The sequence below is a fragment of the Geotrypetes seraphini genome, chromosome 3, assembly GCF_902459505.1.
Source record: "Geotrypetes seraphini chromosome 3, aGeoSer1.1, whole genome shotgun sequence".
Taxonomy (NCBI): domain Eukaryota; kingdom Metazoa; phylum Chordata; class Amphibia; order Gymnophiona; family Dermophiidae; genus Geotrypetes; species Geotrypetes seraphini.
Genome location: NC_047086.1, coordinates 124,176,487 through 124,196,652, shown reverse-complemented (window position 1 = coordinate 124,196,652; position 20,166 = coordinate 124,176,487). Strand labels below are relative to the sequence as shown.

Below are 20,166 nucleotides of genomic sequence, written 5' to 3'. Positions count from 1 at the left end.
TAGGCCAAGTTGGTGCATACAGTAAAACTTTGGTTTGCAAGCATAATTCGTTCCGGAAGCATGCTGGTAATTCAAAGCACTCGTATATCAAAGTGAATTTCCCCATAGGAAGTAATGGAAACTTAGATGATTCTTTCCACAACCCAAAATCTTTAATACAAAATACTGTATGCTATGAGCACTTGAGTTATGGGTAAATTGGGTGTGACACTTCTATTACATTCAGCCATGTTTGGCATAAGATGCACGTTTGTCGTGCGTACTTGAACTGTGGGTAAACTGGGCATGACACTTTTATTACGTTTAGCCGCGTTCAGCGTAAGATGTGTGCGCTTCAACTGTGGGTTCTGATGACGTGACGTGCGATATGTGCTTGTACTGCAAGACAAAGCTCGTTTATCGAGTTAAAATTTAATAAAATGTTTTGCTTGCCTTGCAAAACACTCGCAAACCACGTTACTCACTATCCCAAGGTTTGATTGTATTTGATTTTGCTGAGGAATAGCTTTTTCAGGGGAAGGTTGGTGAGTAAATTAAAGCAAGACCAGAATTTAGTCAATGTGGACCCTTGCAGTAAATCTTGATTCTAACTGCTGGACCTGGAAATCATAGAATAATCACATACAGCTACAATTATGGAGTCAAATGAAGATCAATAATAACTGATCAAAAATGATTTGCAAATGAATCCGACGTAATAGATGGCTTTGTTCCACCCGACAGCAAGCAACTGGCTCTGGCCATTTCATGGGTTAGGAGGTGCAGAAAGCCCAAGATCCAAGTCATAAAACCTTGTTAGAGGCTCTTATATATAACTTGCTGTTGCCAGTGAAGCGTTTTTCCGCAGACTCCCATGACCCTGAGAGGAGATATGTGGTAGACCGGCAGAGGTCCCAAATCAGGTCTTTGACTGCAATTTTGTGACTTTGATGTATGCAGTTTATCAGAAGCATAAAGGGTCGTCTGTGTGTCAGCCAATTAATTCTCAGAGGAGTTTACCTCCACACAAAGTGAGTTCTTGCTGAAACTAGTAGAGCTGTAGGAAACAGAGGACCAGTCAGAAAAGGTTTGGGATGATTTGGGGTTGGATGCAATTCCGCTGCTCTCCCACCATGCATCCTACTTGGAGGATTCTAGTTTTGAGTTTGGGGCAGGTGAGGGCCTAGATCAGAGCTGTGCAGGCTGTTTAAGCTGACAGATTTAACTGAGGTTATTACAGTTTCTTTGTAGGAGATGGATTTAGAGTCTCCGCAGGTTTCTACTGCCTAGCTCTTGCTGTTAAGCTGTACCAAGTCACAGTCCATGTGCTTGTCTTTACACCCAGAGATTACCAGAATGAGATTCTCTGATGGGGGCCAGGTCAGTGATGAAATTGTATCCCATGGCTTCTGATTTCCATGAGATCGGTCATTGGATTTTGGCAGTACTACAGAGAAAGAAACGACAAGCTTTAGTAGTCTGTTCGGTAGGACTCCGTCCAATTAACTATTGCTATGCCCTTCTTTTGAGTAATAAGAAAGGTTTTTCTGAAGGCTAAGTTTAGAACTCTCCAGCCTGATAGGTCCTTTCACTATATTGTTGCACGATACGACTTTATTATCTGATTATATGTTTATGCTGTTTTTTTGCTGGCTCCAATTATTGAAAGTCAGCACGAGCTGCTGGATTCGAGCTCTAAAGTTTCACAGCGAGTTGGCAAAAAAAGAGTTCACAATCGAAACACAAAAATAAAAACACAAAACCAATAACTAGTCGTGGTACCATAAACCCAACATAATTCTGGGCTCACTATGAGCTACGTCCCACCAACGAAATACAGGAATTCCCAACAAGGTGGGAAAAGTTCAGCAAAGACTCCTAGACCAAATAGCCCCTTACCAAATAAACAGAAAGAAAGATAGACCACCAAACGAATGGTTCAACTCAGAACTACTAACCAACAAACAGGAACTAAGAAAATTGGAAAGAATCTGGCAAAAAACAAACAATGAAATAGACAAGACAAATTGGAAACAAAAAAATGAAAATATACAAAAATCTGATCAAAGAAAAACGCACAATACACTATGCACAAAAAATTGGTTCAACAAAAATAAACAGTAAAGAATTATTCAAACTGGTAAAAACGTTAACAGACACAACACGAATCCTGAAAAAAGGACAATGAGAACCCCCCATCTGCGCAAATCCTAGCTAACTTTTTTAAAAATAAAATCACTGACCTAAGAACTACTCTACCCACACCCACAACCAATACTCTTCAATACCTTGAACCCCATGATCAGGTTCCCAGAGCAGACATGAATTAGGACCTTCGAACTCCCAAACTGGCACCAGTGCCAGTTTATTCAGCAAATATACTAAATCTAACTGCCTGCTCGACGAATGTTCCCCTAAACTCATGACAGTTGCCCCCCCTGAATTCAAAATGGAACTATTCAATTGGTTAACAACTGCCCTTACAATCGGAACCTTAAAGAAGGATATGGGACACATACTGATTACTCCTATCCCCAAAAATCTAAAAGCATCAACAGCACTAACAACCAATTACAGACCCATAGGAAGCATTCCCCTTTTCACAAAGCTACGGGAAGGATTGGTCAACCTACAACTAACAGACTACATAGACAAATTTAACACTCTCAGTGAACACCAATCAGGCTTCAGGAAAGGATACAGTACAGAAACTGTCATAGCTTCCATACTAAACCTCCTCTATGATCTTTTCAGCAAAGGCAAAAGTGCACTGATTCTGCAATTAGACCTTAGCAGTGCGTTCAACCTAGTAGACCACAAAATCATGCTACTGTGCCTTGACGCAATAGGAATCTCGGGAAAGGTAATGAAATGGTTCCAAGAATTCCTAACAAACAGATCCTACCGAGTAATCAGCAATGGAAATTACTCCAACTCATGGAAAAACCCTTCAGGGGTACCTCAAGGCTCCCCTCTATCACCCACATTATTCAACATCTACCTCGCATCCTTAGGTCACCTACTACAAAAACTAAACCTAAAGCACTACATATACGCAGACGATATAACCATCCTAATCCCCATAATTGACATCACAAATGAAACTATAGATAAACTCTCACATACTATGATAGAAATCGAAAAATGGTCCACCAGCTTCAAACTAAAACTAAACCCAGAGAAAACAAAAATCTTCTTGGCAAGCCCCAATGACAAAATAATGAAAACATCGTTAAAAATAAACGACCATGAATACCCAATCTCCAAAACCATAAAAATACTGGGTATCACTCTAGATACTCACCTAACCATGGCTGACCAGACAAACTTACTTTTACACGATGTGGAAGCTAAGGACTATCAAAAAATACTTTGACACAACATCCTTTAGATTACTGGTGCAATCGCTGATCCTATCTACCCTAGATTACTGCAACATCGCCTACCTGGGTATCCCCCAAAAAACAGTACAAAAATTAAGATTAGTGCAAAACACTGCAGTTCGCTTGATCTTCGGACTGAAGAAAAAAGACCACATCAGCCCCTATTACAAAAAATTACACTGGCTACCAATGGAGGCGCGAATACTGTTCAAATTTGCATGCATCTGTTACAAACAAGTCTGGGGCCTAGCACCTTCCTACCTGCAAACACACTTCACTCTGCACAACCCCACACGTACAACCAGAAACAAAAACATCTTTGCATACCCAAAAATCACAGGCTGCACCTTCACGTTCCAAGCAAACAGACAGCAATCCTGGCTGGAAAACCACATAAATAAAGCCAGACAGACCTATAACACATTCCGAAAATCAATTAAAACCGCTTTATTTGACAAATTCCTTGCCTAATCAGATGACCTCTCTCAGATATTCTTTCCCCTTATAAACCCAATACATTATGTAATTTCTTTCTCTCATGTATTCCTTCCCTATGCTTCCCTAATTATTATGTAACTTCCTTTTTATTACATTGTGTATTTCGCTGATTGTCCAGCCTTCTTTTTATGTGAACCGCCTAGAAGTCAGTTTGACTATGGCGGTATAGAAAAATTAAGTTATTATTATTATTACTAGTCTTTAAGCCCGTTACATTAACGGGTGCTAGAATACTGTTCACCCTCTATGTTGCCCCTTCCATTCACTGCCCTCTCTTCTCTTTCCATCCAGTGTCCGCCCCCTCTCTCTCTCTGTCCCATATGGCCTCTCTCCATCTCCTCCTTCCTTTTGCCTTGGTCTGGCATACCTTCCTCCTTCCCTCCAAGCCATTCTCTCCCCCTCTGCTCCCTTTCCTCATTTAACTACTTCATTGGGCAGCAGCAGCATTGACAATTCATTGCTGTTGCTGGCTTCAGGTCTTTCTCTCTGGCCGGTCCTGTCTTCATGAAAACAGGAAGTAGGCAGAACCGGTCAGAGAGGAAGGCCTGAAGCCAGCAACAGCAGCGAATTGTAAACGCTGCTGCTGCCTGAAGCAACCGAGGCAGACGCTTCTCTCCCCTTCCAGCCCAACCCCCGCTGACTCTGCGACCCTCCCAGCAAGATGATTTTAATATCAAACCTCCCTCCAGCGTTGGCATCCGCTGCACGTTAAACAGGCTGCTTCGGCTTTCTTTTGCAGTTGAGTCCCTCTGTTGCGTCATTGATGACATCATCGGTGACGCGGCAGAGGGACTCAACTGCAGGAGAAAGCCCGAAGCAGCCTGTTTAATGTGCAGCGGCTACCAACGCTGGAGGGATGTTTGTACCGGTGCAGAAGCGATATGTCTCTCCCCCTCCAGTACCTGTGCAGCACTTTGCTGCGGCGCATCCTCCCATGGGGGGGGGGGGGGGTTTGCACAGTGGGAGCGGGTGAGAGAGCCGATCTCCAGTTGGGGTTTTTTTTTTTTTTGTTTTAAGTTGAAAGCCGGCGCTGCAGCTCCTCTCTCGATCCTGGTGCAGTTCGAGAGAGGAGCCGGTACCATTCACGGTGAGGAAGGCCGCCGCAGCTGTATAATTTTTTTTTTTATTATTTGAAAGTCTGCGCGAGCAAGTGGTGACGTAAAACCCGCGCATGCGCAATCGTGTTTTCGCGACGGATCAGGGAACACGATTTTTTTAGTGCGCATGCGCGGCCTAGCATTTTATTTTATTAGATTATGTTTTAATTTCTATTCAGAAAACACGTCATTACCAACTAATATCCTCCCTTTATGCACAAGCTCTCCCTCGATAGAATAACACATTAATTCAATTCTTAGAACCTTTCCTATCATACATACTCTGATTCCTATATAAACATTTTCCACACTATCCAATAAATTTCTTACTTCATTATTAGGTAACTTCCAATCTGTAAACCGTATATACTGATAATCTCCACTATATTCTGTTATCACTTGATTCCCTTGATTTGTAATTCTCAAAATTGAATCCTCTACCACACCATTTAATGTACACGAATCACTGTTATGTAATTTATCTAGATATTCTTTATTACACAATTCTTTTGGTAATTCCTATAATTTGTATTCCGCCTTGAACAATATATAATGTATAATGTATTCGAAATTAATTTTCCTATGAACTGTTTTCCTACCTTCTTCTACTCTATGTTTATAACCTAACTAATTTATTTTTCTCAAGTACTTTAGCAAGAATGTGAGCCTTTGGGACAGTCAGGGAACTCTAAGTACTTTCTCTTCATCTTAATTAATCTTACTTATTGCATTTCTTCTGTTTCTACTGTAAACCGCTTAGAACCTCACGGTACAGCGGTATATAAGAAATAAAATTATTATTATTATTAATATGGATTTTACATACTGGGTAGTTTGGTTAAGCACAGTTACTTACCGTAACAGGTGTTATCCAGGGACAGCAGGCAGATATTCTTTACGCATGGGTGACGTCACCGACGGAGCCCACGGTACGGACCTTTTTACTAGAAAGTTCTAGTTGGCCGCACCGCGCGTGCGCGAGTGCCTTCCCGCCCGACGGAGGAGTGCGTGGTCCCCAGTTAGTATAAGCCAGCTAAGAAGCCAACCCGGGGAGGAGGGTGGGACGTAAGAATATCTGCCTGCTGTCCCTGGATAACACCTGTTACGGTAAGTAACTGTGCTTTATCCCAGGACAAGCAGGCAGCATATTCTTTACGCATGGGTGACCTCCAAGCTAACAAAGAGGGAGGAGGGATGGTTGGCCATTAGGAAAATAAATTCTGAAGTACAGATTGGCCGAAGTGCCCATCCCGTCTGGAGAAAGCATCCAGACAGTAGTGAGTAGTGAATGTGTGAACCGAGGACCAAGTGGCCGCCTTGCAGATTTCCTCAATGGGTGTAGAACGGAGGAAAGCAACAGAAGCGGCCATAGCTCTATCCCTGTGGGCCGTGACAGCACCGTCCAGCGACAGACCGGCCCGAGCATAACAGAACGCGATACAAGCTGCAAGCCAGTTGGATAGCGTCCGTTTAGAGACCGGTCGACCCAAACGATTCGGGTCGAAGGTCAGGAAGAGCTGAGGGGACAAGCGGTGAACCCGGGTACGATCAAGATAGTAAGCCAGGGCACGCTTGCAATCAAGACTGTGCAATGCCTGTTCTCCGGGATGTGAATGAGGCTTCGGGAAGAAAACAGGCAACACAATGGACTGGTTGAGGTGAAAAGCTGAGACCACCTTTGGAAGGAACTTTGGATGGGTGCGCAGAACCACCTTGTCATGGTGAAAAATAGTGAACGGTGGATCGGCAACCAGTGCATGAAGCTCACTAACCCTCCTGGCAGAGGTGATGGCAATGAGGAAAAGCACCTTCCATGTCAGGAATTTGAGCGAAGTTGTGGCAAGTGGCTCAAAGGGAGGTTTCATGAGGGCAGACAAAACCACATTCAGGTCCCAGACGACCGGAGGAGGCTTCAGAGGTGGTTTGATGTTGAAGAGGCCCCTCATGAATCGGGAAACCAGAGGGTGAGCCGTGAGAGGTTTTCCTAGGACAGGTTCATGAAATGCCGTGATGGCACTGAGATGGACTCTGATTGAGGTAGACTTGAGGCCTGCGTTGGACAGGGAGAGTAAGTAGTCCAGAACAGTTTCCACCGCTAAAGAGGTGGGATTGTGATGATGACGGAGGCACCAAGAGGAGAACCTGGTCCACTTCTGATGGTAACATTGAAGGGTGGCCGGTTTCCTGGAGGCGTCCAAAATGAGGCGGACAGGCTGAGACAGATTTCCTGGAGAGGTCAGCCCGAGAGAAACCAAGCTGTCAGGTGGAGCGAAGACAGATTGGGATGTAGTAGAGACTGATGTTGCTGTGTAAGTAGAGTAGGAAACACAGGTAGAGGAATGGGCTCCCTGGAGCTGAGCTGAAGCAGGAGGGAGAACCAGTGTTGACGAGGCCACCGGGGAGCTATGAGGATCATGGTGGCTCCGTCCCTGCGGAGTTTGGATAAAGTCCGCAACATCAGAGGTAGAGGAGGAAAGGCATAGAGGAACCGATCCGTCCAGTCGAGAAGGAATGCATCCGGGGCCAGACGGTAAGGAGAGAAGAGTCTGGAGCAGAACTGGGGCAGCTGATGGTTGTGAGGAGCTGCGAATAGGTCCACCTGCGGAGTGCCCCAGCGAGCAAAGATGGAGTGGAGCGTGGGAGGATCCAAAGTCCACTCGTGAGGTTGAAGGATGCGGCTGAGATTGTCGGCCAGGGAGTTCTGTTCGCCCTGGATGTAGACAGCCTTGAGGAAGAGACTGCGGGCCGTGGCCCAGGTCCAAATGCGAAGAGCCTCCTGACAAAGGAGGCGAGATCCGGTGCCGCCTTGTTTGTTTATGTAGTACATGGCAACTTGGTTGTCCGTGCATAGAAGTAGAACCTGAGGACAAAGAAGGTGCTGGAAGGCCTTGAGAGCATAGAACATGGCTCGTAGTTCCAGGAAATTGATGTGATGTAGACGCTCCTGCGGGGTCCAAAGACCTTGGGTGCGTAGGTCTCCCAGGTGAGCTCCCCATGCATAAGGGGAGGCATCCGTGGTGATGATCATGGAATGCGGGGGCAGATGAAAAAGAAGGCCCCTGGAAAGATTTGAGGAGTTCAACCACCATTGTAGAGATCGCTGAAGAGACGATGTTACAGAGATGGGATGAGAAAGAAGATTCGAGGTCTGTGACCACTGGTTGGCCAGAGTCCATTGAGGTGTCCTGAGGTGGAGTCGTGCCAGGGGAAGCACATGCACCGTCGAGGCCATGTGGCCCAGGAGGACCATCATTTGTCTGGCAGAAATGGAGTGATGAAGGAGCACCTGACGACACAGGCGGAGCAGAGTTCGCTGACGATCGGAGGGGAGAAACGCCCTCATTAGTGTGGTGTCGAGAACCGCTCCGATGAACTGAAGTCGCTGTGTGGGAAGCAGATGCGACTTGGGGTAGTTGATCTCGAACCCCAGAAGATGGAGGAGAGAGATGGTATGATGAGTGGCTTGTAGCACAAGTGGAGACGTAGGTGCTTTCACCAACCAATCGTCCAAGTAGGGAAACACCTGGAGGTTGTGAGACCTGAGGAAGGCCGCCGCCACAATGAGGCATTTGGTGAACACTCTGGGTGATGAAGCCAGGCCAAAAGGTAGCACTTTGTACTGATAATGGCGATGGTGCACCTGGAATCGTAGGTAGCGACGTGAGGATGGATTGATTGGGATGTGAGTGTAGGCCTCCTTGAGGTCCAGGGAACATAGCCAGTCGTTCTGAGAGAGATGAGGGTACAGCGTGGCAAGGGAGAGCATTCTGAACTTCTCCTTGACTAGACACTTGTTGAGGTCCCGGAGATCGAGAATGGGACGTAGGTCTCCTGTCTTCTTTGGAACTAGAAAGTAACGGGAGTAGAATCCCCGGCCCCTTTGTTCCAGAGGTACTTCTTCGATGGCATTGAGGAGAAGGAGGGATTGGACCTCCCTCAGGAGGAGGGGGGTTTGAGTTGAAAGAGAAGCAGACTCTACGGGAGGATTGTCTGGTGGAAGAGTCTGGAAATTGAGAGAGTAGCCGTGGCGGATGATGTTTAGGACCCACTGGTCCGATGTGATGACCTCCCAACGGCTGATGAAGATGTGGAGCCTGCCTCCGATTGGCTGAGGAAGAGGCAATGAGGGTGGAAGACTGGCTAAGCCCTGGAGAGAGGAGTCAAAAGGGCTGAGATGGTTTGGCAGGAGGAAGAGTCTTGGCAGGTTGATTAGACTGGGCACGAGCCTGAGCGTGCTGGTGTTGGCGGGCCCGCCTAGGTTGCTGTGGAGGTGGATTGAGCGGCCTAGCGGAGAACCTGCGCTGATAAGAGGTCTGAGGTCTGTAAGGACGAGCAGGTGGAGCCTTTTTCTTAGGTTTTATGAGAGTGTCCCATCTGGTCTCATGGGCGGAGAGTTTTTGCGTGGTGGTATCCAGGTACTCTCCGAATAATTCATCACCAAGACATGGGGCGTTGGCTAATCGGTCTTGATGGTTGACGTCCAGATCAGAGACCCTGAGCCAGGCCAGGCGGCGCATGGCCACGGCAATGGCAGATGCACGGGAGGTGAGCTCAAAAGAGTCATAGATAGAGCGCACCATAAATTTTCTTAGTTGAAGCAGGCTGGAGACGTGCTGTTGGAAAAGTGGAACCTTATGTTCTGGCATGTACTTTTGCATGGCGGAGAGTTGCATTACCAGATGTTTGAGGTAGAATGAGAAATGGAACGAGTAGTTGTTTGCCCTGTTGGCAAGCATGGCATTCTGATAGAGCCGCTTGCCAAACTTGTCCATAGTTTTGCCCTCTCTGCCAGGAGGGGTGGAGGCATAGACACTGGAGCCTTGAGTCTTTTTTAAAGTGGATTCCACCAGGAGAGACTCATGAGGTAGTTGGGGTTTATCAAATCCTGGGATTGGTATAACCCTATAGAGGCTGTCCAATTTACGGGGGGCCCCAGGAACAGTCAGCGGGTTCTCCCAATTTTTATAAAAAGTTTCCCGTAAGATATCATGCACGGGCAACTTTAGGAACTCTTTGGGAGGTTGATCGAAATCTAATGCCTCCAGGAAAGCTTGTGACTTCTTAGAGTCAGATTCCAGTGGCAAAGACAAAGCACCCGACAACTCCCTGAGGAATTTTGAGAAGGAAGATTGTTCAGGTTTAGATGTGGTATCGGGTGCCGAAGGCTCTTCGTCCGACGACGATGCATCCTCCTCGGTACCGGTAGGGGATTGTTCCCATAGGTCCGGGTCTCTGACATCGGTATGTGCGTGTCGAGAGACTGGAGTGGAAGGCTCGGTATGGTGCGTTTTAGACAAAGACTTGCCTGAGCGTACCGAGACGTTACTGGGTGATGCAGACCTGTGTCTGTCTCGGTCCCGGGAAGTACGGTGCCGGTCAGAGTCGTGGGGAGACCGGTGCCCTGCCCGGTCCCGAGGAGGATCGGTCGTCGTCAAGGCCATAGCCTCGGCATGGGAATGGAGATGTGGTGCCGAGAGAATGGGCATGGAGGAGTCCATAGGTACCGATGGAGTGGATACCGGTTGGACGGTGCGGGGCTCGGGCCGGTCTGGTACCGAGAGCAGCGGTGCCAAGATAGAGGGTAAGAGCTGCTTAAGTTGCTTGTGGAGTTGTTCCTGCAACTTGTCCTGGAGGATGGCCGCAATGCGGTCATCCAGGGGAGGCACCGGAACCACTTTTTTCTTCTTTGGTTCCATGGGTGCCGCTCTACACTCCGGCGATGAGGGGGCCGATGACGAGGCACTCACCGAAATCGGAGTGGAGCGTTTTTTGGCTCGGCGTGGAGCCGAAAGGACTGGTGTCGTCCCAGAGGTGGGAGGGCGCTCAAGGGTGGAAGGCTTCTTAGCCGGCTTACCTGGCGCCGGAGGCGCCGATGTCGACTCAGGTGGTGTCGAAGTGGTCGGTGTCGATTTTGACGGTGCCGCAGATGAAGAGGTCGAATCCATAGTCGGGCCGGTGCCGAAAAGTAGATTTTGTTGGATTTGACGATTCTTCAAAGTGCGTTTTTTAAGAGTGGCACAGCGGGTGCAGGAATCCGCCCGATGTTCCGGTCCCAAGCACTGTAAGCACCAGTTGTGTGGGTCAGTGAGGGAGATCGGGCGTGCACACCGCTGGCACTTCTTAAAACCGGGCTGCGGGGGCATGAATGGGAACACGGCCTCCGCAAAATCAAACCCCGAGGCCTGGATCGTGCCAACAGGCCCCGCCGGGGCAGGAACGAAAAATAAAGCAAAAAGAAAGGATTTTTTTTTTTTTTTTTTGAATTGAAAGAAAAAAGCACCCGAAGGTGAAAAAACCGAAAAAAGAACGCGAGCGGGAAGGCAAAAGGAGGATTTCAACGACGTTGAAAAACACACGTCTTCTTCGCTCCGCGGAAACGAAGAAACTGGGGACCACGCACTCCTCCGTCGGGCGGGAAGGCGCACGCGCGGTGCGGCCAACTAGAACTTTCTAGTAAAAAGGTCCGTACCGTGGGCTCCGTCGGTGACGTCACCCATGCGTAAAGAATATGCTGCCTGCTTGTCCTGGGATAACTTCTCTGCTCAAATGGGCTTATCTCCTCTCGATTCTCTAGAGCTAACTCTAACAGATTGTTTCTGTCTGGGTCAGAAAATCCCTGTTATTTGAGGTATCAGAAAACCTTTTCATAAGAAAATGATTTCTCCTAGAAATTTAATAGTTTTGAAGCCTACTCTGCCAGATAATAACGACGCAAAAGCTTTTTTAGACTCCCTTACTCCAGTTCTAGTCCTTTATTGTAATGCCAGATCTGTCTGCAATAAACAGCAGATCATTAAGGACTTGATAACCAATTTAGACCCAGGTTTAATGTGCATCACCGAATCGTGGATTTCCCAGGATGACACTTTTACTCAAAATGATATTTGTCCCCAGGACTTTAGGAACCTATTGTCCTTTAGAAATAATAAAAGGGTGGTGGATTAGCTTTGATCTTTAAATCATTTTTTAATGTTCAATTACTTGAAAAGGCTAGTAGCCCAGAATTAGAGTTTTTGCTTTCATATGTTAAGGATGAGTTTTTTTTACATCCTCTGGGCACCAAAGTTTTGGCTAATCATATGGCTAGAGTTCTTCCGCATTTGATAGCAGAGCCGCAGGCTGGGTTTGTTTGGGATCGTAAGGCCACCAAAAATTTGCACCCAATACTTACCTCATTAGAACTTGCGGCCCTCCAAGAGGAGCCTTCTCTGCTGGTGAGTTTCGATGCAGAGAAGGCTTTTGACTGGGTCTCTTGGTCTTTTCTGTTTACCACACTACAGAAATATGAGTTTTCGAGGACTTTTCTACAGGCCATCATGGCTTTATACTCAGCCCCTACAGCAGTTACCTAGGTCAATGGGATTTTGTCTCAGGCTTTTGAGATATACCGGGGTACTCGGCAAGGCTATCTGTTGTCCCCGCTTTTGTTTGTTCTATCATTAGATCCTCTGATCCGAGATATACTGTCTAATTCAGAGATACGAGGGAGTTAAGCAGGGAGTTTAAGAATTCGGCCTTTGCAGATGACCTTTTAGTCCATTTAACTACACAAACTTCTTTGTCCATTTTATTGGACACCATAGCTGAATATGGGGATTTTTCTGGGTTTAAATTAAATCTTGACAAATCCTTAGCCCTCGCTAATCTCCCGGGGTCTAGCATTCCTGGGAAGGTCCGTTTCCATTGAAATGGCAGGAGCAGGCTTTTCGGTATTTAGGTGTGCAGTTGACTCCTTCCACATCTAATTAGCGAGTGCTCAATGTAGAATATTTGATATGTAATACCAAACGATGTTTTGTCCATTGGAAATTTTTTCCCTTATCGGTTCATGGTAGGATTCAGCTCATCAATATGGTTGTGTTCCCTAAATGGCTCTACGTTGCCGATTCGACTGCTGAAACGGGATTTGAAGGCTCTATACAGACTTCTCTCCATTTTTATTTGGGGAGGTAAGAAGCCTTGTATGTCTTTTCGTTTTCTATTGGGGGCCTGGAGGCATGGGGGGATGGGAATCCCAGATGTCAAGAAGTATAATTCTGCTTGCTTACTCTGCTATCTGGGAGATTGGATATTGGACCAGTTGGTCTTTACCTGTTTTGATTATGAAGCCATGTATTATTGTCCCTGGCATCTTTCTTCCCTTTTGCATGTTACTCACTCCTCACAACCTCTTCACTTACGGTCCAGTGTGTTGTTGCATTCTTTGAGAGATGTGTGGCGGGTGGTGGTACGTTTTTTGGATGGATTTCCGGATCAGTCGGACCTGTTGCCTATTCAGAGCAATCTGCATTTCTCCCCTGGTAGAGACAATGTCAATTTTGGACAGTGGGTGCGGTTTGGACTGACCTTTTTGTCTCATGTTTTGCAGGCGGATGGTTCGCTGATGCCTTGGAGGATCTTTTGTCAGAGGGAGGGCATAGTTGGGGGTGATTATTTTGCCTATATTCAGTTACACCATTATATCCGATCGCTGAATCCAGGAGCTCTTGGTTTCCAATTAGAGGCGAAGTTGCATTCTTTCTTCGAGCAATCTGAGGTGATGGGTCTTTCTGTGGCTTGGTTTTACCGGGAATTGCAGGCTCATTCTGAGGGGATATCATGGGAGGGAATCCGCACCAAATGGGGCCTAGAGGTGGGCATTTCTCCGGAGGCTATAGACTTTCGCGGTCTTATTAAACGAATCCCCACTTTATCAGTGAGTGCAGAGTTGCATGAGTGCCAATTCCGAGCAATACATTGGTTGAAGCCAGTTTGCAGCAAAAGCATGGCAGAATGTAGCAACTGTAGTCTCTATTTTTTTTTTTACAGAGAAGGGAAAGAAGAAAAAAATTGAGACCCAGTCAGACCCTCTAGCAATGGAGGGAGGATGAGGCAAGGACCTGGGGGGGCCCAGGTGTAACCCCTAAAGCTGGCACCGTTCAGCCGGACACCCCTGTCTCACTGAAGAGAAAATCTCAACAGGAGAAATAGCATTGCCAGCTCACTGAAGAGAAACCTCAACAGGAGAAACAGAATGGCAGTCTCACTGAAGAGAAACCTCAAAAGGAGAAAATAAAGTTCCAGTCACAGCCAGAATTCAGGAGCTAGTTGAATAGCGACCTTTTCCTGCTGGGAGATAGAGAATACTGGATAAACAGGAGGAATGCCAGCCAATAGGACCACCTGTTAATCAGTTTCTCTATCTCCGCCTGCTGGTAGATGTGAACTATCCCATTGGTCTCTGGATTCATCTGCTGCTGTTACTAGGGAATAAAAAATTTTCACTCAGACCCTCAGAAACTGAAAGCAGGCACAAAAAGCAACACCAAGGATACATCTAAGTGATCACTTTCAGCTCTGAGATACTTTTCCAGCTTCTCTCACTGGATAGAAATTTTTCACAAAATTCTGTAAAACCAAGTTCTTACCTTTGGCAAATTTCATATAGTGAACACGCTTTCTGGAGGCCTTGGATTTCTCTTCAAGGCTGAATATTTTCTTCTGCTGGCACTCTGATGACTCTGAAACACAAACGTAAAGCAATTTTAGATTCTGCGTGTGTGTGCAATGCTCCCTCTAAACTGCTCAGTTTGCTTCAGACCGCAGTATACCAGTTGCTGAATGCCGCTCATCAATTTGAACATGGGAGAGCTCTGCATATACACCAATCAGGGAGATGGAGCTGGAACTTGTTTAGCACATTAGCTTTTTCCTCATCACTCTCCATATAGCAGTTCATACCTTCTTTCAGTCTTGTAATTCCATTTTTTGTCTTCCTCCTTTCACTAATATACCTGAAAAAAAATTTGTCTCCCTTTCTTATATTTATAGCCATTTGCTCTTCCGCTTTCACCAGACATGTCTCTCGCCTGACTTCTTTCAGTTTCATCCGATATTCCTTTCTGTACTCCTCTTCTTGATTTTTTTTTTTTTTTTTTTTTTTTATTTATTTTTTTTTTTTTTTTAATTCTTTATTTAAATTTTTCAAAACAACAATTCACAAGCGTAATCTTGTTCCATGAAATACAGAGAAAGAAAACAGGTTCCACCAAAGTAATATATCAAATTTGAACAAAACAATTCAAATAGAAAATTTAAAAATACATTTTTATCCCTTCCTTAGACCACTAAAAAGGGGTGTGATAATCATATACTAGTTGGAGACCTAAATTTAAGAATTTAATTTAAAGGAAAAGGCTTAATGAGGCACGGCTACCCTCCAATTTATTTTATTCCTTTCTACATCATACCTTGGTAATCCTTTAACTCTTAGTAATCTTTTTAACTTTTAGAAACTCCTTTAAATGTTCTGATGAAAAGAAAACATATTTGACTCCCAAATACCTTACCAAACATTTACAGGGGTAGGCTAGAAGAAATGTAGCACCCAATTTTAGAGTTTCTTGTCGTAGGGAAAGAAATTCTTTCCTTCGCTCCTGAGTCACTTTGGAAACATCTGGATAAATCCAAATACGTTGTGCCCCAAATAATTTTTGAGAATTTTTAAAGTATAATCTTAAGATCATATTTAAATCTTGCTCAAAAACAAAAGATATTAGAAGTGTAGATCTTGCAGTATCTGGATTCAAGGTTTGTTCCAAAAGAGCAGTAACATTGGCAAAGTCAATCTGTTCCTCTTGTCCATTATTTTTCTCTTGTTCAACATTTTTTTCCTGAGGAAATTTTTTATTTGGCAAATAATAAATCTTATTTAAAGGAGGAATATTTTCAGGAGAAATTCCCAATTTTTCAATCAAATATCTTTTGAAGAAATCAATAGGCGGAATACCAGGAGAAATTGGGAAATTCAATATACGAAGATTCAATCTCCTATTATAATTTTCAAATTGCTCTAATTTCCTATGTATAGAGGAATTATCTTTAATTATTGCTGTTTTAAACATTTGAAGCTGTTGTATATCCTCCTGTATCTGTTTGTTTTGGTTTGAGAAATCCAGTTTAACTGAGTCAATAGATTTAGTTAAAGTATCAATTTTAAAGTTAATATTTGTTACCTCCTCAGTATTTTTAGCCATAGAAGCCTCCATACGTTGTAGAAGCACCCAGATATCTCCCAAGGAAGCCTCCGATGGTGTTGGTGTAGATATGCTGATTGTTGGTTCTTTCAGCTTCCCTGCACTTGCTCGTTCCGGTCCAGCGCCCTCACCGGGCAGCTCCATGGTTTCCCTTCCGGGGTCATGTTTCTCCCGCTGCTGAGTCCCGGCTGTAGCAGGACACCCGGGGACGAAAGGATCCGGAGGGGACAGAGATATTTCACTCCCCGAAATGGAGAAAAGCTCTCCACCGCCTTCTCCCAAAACCGGGTCACCACCTCCGATAACTCGGGTTGCCGTCGATTGAGTCGTAAAGAAGCGTTCCAGCGATTGCTGGATAGTTTGCTGCATGGGTGTCGAAGAGAGGGCTGGCGAGGAAATGGCCCTCAACACCCCTTTCCTTTTCGGCGGCATTGCACTCAAAAGAGAGGTAAGAGGAAAATACTCCTGCAAACGTCCAGCAAACGTCCCGATCTTCTTACACGCTTCACTGCGACTCACTCACCGCCGCCATCTTGTCACCCTTGATTTTTTTAAATATTTCACTTACACCAATTCTTTTGCCTTTATTTTTTCCGCCATTAGTTTGGAGAACCATATCGTTTTCCTTTTTCTTTTGTTTTTATTTATTTTCATCACATAAAGGTCAGTAACTCTATTTATTGCGCCTTTCAACTTGGACCACTGTTTTTCCACTTCCCTTATGTCTTCCCATTCAATCAGCTCTTTCTTCAGGTACTCTCCCATGCTACTAAAGTCAGCATGTTTGAAATCCAGGACTTTGAATTTTGTGTGGCCATCCTCCTCTTTGGCTTTCCCAAAGCCATCTCAATAATGGCCTATGAACTTCTCTTTTAGGAAATTATCCAAACCTTTTTAAAACCCTAATAAGATAACTGATTTCACCACATTCTCCAGCAATGAATTCCAGCATTTGAAGTACACATTGAGTGAAGAACACCAGCAGTTGTAGTATTTTTGGAAAGCGTAAACAAGCAATTCACATCTTCCCTAACCCCTATTTGTCCTGTTTGTCTATTTTAATTAGATTGTAAGCTCTGTTGAGCAGGGATTGTCCCTTACATGTTTAATGTGCAATTGATCATACATTACAGATTTTACACAGTCATTCACAAAAATACTTTCAAATCTGGAAAATTGTTGGTTTTTAGAACTTATTGCTGGCATGAGAAAAACTTTGTGTACACCCAGCCAGTCCTTAGAGGGACCATTGAACTTAGGTCTATAAAATCCTAAGTGACATAAAATGGGTAAAAATGATTACATTTGTCACTCTTTCATAAAGTACAAAAACCAGGGAACACAAAGAAATTACATGGAAATACTTTTTTATTGAAATAATAGTTAAGCTTTAGAACTCATTGCCAGAGGATGTGATAACATCAGTTAGATTATCTAGGCTTAAAAGGTTTGGACAAGTTCATGGAGGTAAAGTCCATAATGTGCTATTGAGACAGACATAGGCGAGGTCACTTCTTGCCCTGGGATCTGTAGCATGTAATGCTGCTACTATTTGGGTTGTGACCTGGATTGGCCACTGTGGAAACAGGATTAGATAGACCAGTGGTCTGACCCAGTATGGCTATTCTTATGTTCCCTAAAATAAATGAAGTAATAATTTAAAAACTATGTGATCACTCAGGTTCCATTTGTCTAATATTACATATTGTTTAAAGATCAGAAAACAGTCAATGTGACATACTGTATTTGCAATAATGAAAGGGAAAATCTTTTTTTGCATCACAGTAGATACATTTCTTCTAGCATAATGAGTTATCACTTTGGGCTAAATGTATCAAGAGTTTATTTTCATTTGCACTGATATACTATCAGGACTTGCTTTTTGACTAGATTGCAAATATTTCTTTTCTGTTTTGTTTCTCCACCTTTTTACCCCTTGAAGTGGACTTTTTTGAAATGATACGAGGTTGTTGTTTTTCTGATAATGTGACATGGATTTCATTTTCTTGTGGGGGATTTTCTGGCATTGTGCAATAAAACAAACAAACAAACACTAAATGAAAATATGTTAAAGGAGGGTAGGGGGTGGCATGAAGATTCTTCTTCAGTCTTGACTGCTAGAGGTTTTTCCAACCTTGGCTGTCATGGTGGGGGAGAGGTGGAGGAATATCCCCCAATCTTGCCTGCTAATGTGCATTAAATGTAGGTTAGCACATGATTTGATTTGATTTTTAATCATTTATATTCGGCATATCCTACAATTCTATGTGGATTACAAATTATTCAGGTACTCAAGCATTATTCTCTAACTGTCCCGACATGAAGTTTTCTATATTTTTACTGGAGGCAATAGACAGTGAAATGATTTGCACAAGTCAACTGGCAGTCCTAGCCACAGGATGAGCCCTGAAGTCCCTGAAAGCCTTTTCAAAGTAATGAATCAAAAACAAAACCTGCAATCAGTGCTTTCTTCTCCTAAGCCGTAAGCACAGGAGTAAACACTAACCAATGGCTTTATCTTGTGTGCCCTCTGGTGGTCTAAAAGCAGCATATCACCCACTCACATTAAGAAAAAGACAAAACCATCCGTGTAAGGATTACACACCACCATGTTTAGGGGGTAACATTATTAGGGGGTAACATTATAAAACACTTCCTAAATGTAAAGCATGTTTTACATGTGGAAAGTGGCTATTATAAAATATCTGGGTCTTGTGAGCTTTAAAACGTGGGTGATGCACAGCAGAACATTTCAACATCGCCCATTAGGCTAAGATGTTTTTAGTGATTCTCTACTGACATCTGCAGGTAACATTCTATAACACACTATAGACCAAACATTTCTGGAGGAATTTTCCCCAGCTTGCCAAAGGGAGTATGGCCATGGGAAAGACTAGGGTGTGTTAGAAATTAGGCATGATAGTACAGGATACCTGCATTTGCACACCTAACTGACTTAAATTGGACACTAGCAATTCTCTTGCCATTAAACAACTTTGTGTCATCAGCAAATTTAATGATCTCACTAGTTATTCCCATCTCTAGATCATTGATAAATATGTTAAAAGCAGTGATCCCAGCACAGACTCCTGGGGAACTCCACTATTAACCCTTCTCCATTGAGAATATTGACCATTTAAATCTACTCTGCTTTCTGTCTTTCAACCATTTCTTAATCCATAATAGGACATTACCTCCTATCCCATGACTTTCTAATTTCCGGCTCACCTTTATTCACATTCAAAGAAATGCAGTAGATTGGTGAGGCAAGATTTCCCTTGACTAAATCCATGTTGGCTTTCTCTCATTAATCCATGTTGACATATATGTTCTTTATAATAGCCTCTACCATTTTGCAATGTTATAATTGGTAGGCTACCCTCCAAGGATTTCTCAGACCATTTAAGAGCTAATTACTAGTTAATTATGTTTCTAGCCTTCTGATTGGTTCAAGGGACTATAAATCAGAGATCAGGCCAGGGTTGGAGCTGGGGATAGTAGGCGAGAGTTAAACACTAAACAAGACTTTCCTTGACTGCTGTGCCCCAATCTGATCTAATGTTCTGAAATGCAACCTAAAATACTAATCTAGACTAAAACACATTCATTGGAGATACCAGCCAGGAAGAAGTTTAAGATCAGAAAATGGAATGTTATCATTGAGTTGTGGGGTGAGAATGCATTATGTTGGCATTAAGGACTCTCAATGTTTTCTGTTGCAGGTTAAAAAGCTTTGCAATGCTCTTCCTGGGCAATTACGGCTAAGTGCTGAGCGGGTTACTTTTAAGAAACTACTGAAAATTCATCTTTTTGTAAAAGCATTTACTGTATATAAATAATGTAATATGCAGATTTAAGGTACATATTGGAAGGAAGGCAACTCTTGTATTATGTATTTATGTTTCGTCTGTTAATTTTATGGAAACCACCTAGGAATTAGAAGACAGACCCGACAGAAAGAAAGAAGGAATTAAAGAAAGAAAAACAAACCAAACTAAGTTTTTAAATTATGTGCATAAGATTGTTCACTTATGGAAAATAAAACTGATAAGAGCATATCTTCTGTTTTCAGGACTTCTTGGCTAAGGTGTCCTTGATGCAGAGGGCGTATGCGTCTCTGCAGACCTTCATAAGAGACGTATTCAATTTGCCTTACTATATCCAGCCAGATTGAAGATCTTTTTGAGGATAAGC

General features: G+C 43.9%; 1 protein-coding gene across 1 annotated transcript in view; it reads right to left on the bottom strand.

Moving 5' to 3' along the window:
- The window catches only part of PINX1 (PIN2 (TERF1) interacting telomerase inhibitor 1), a 279,682-nt gene that overhangs the window by 230,746 nt on the left and 28,770 nt on the right, over window positions 1–20,166 (bottom strand). The window contains exon 5 of the mRNA XM_033938738.1: window positions 14,365–14,457. Within this exon, the coding sequence (XP_033794629.1) occupies window positions 14,365–14,457 (93 nt within the window). The remainder of the gene's footprint in view (window positions 1–14,364; window positions 14,458–20,166) is intronic.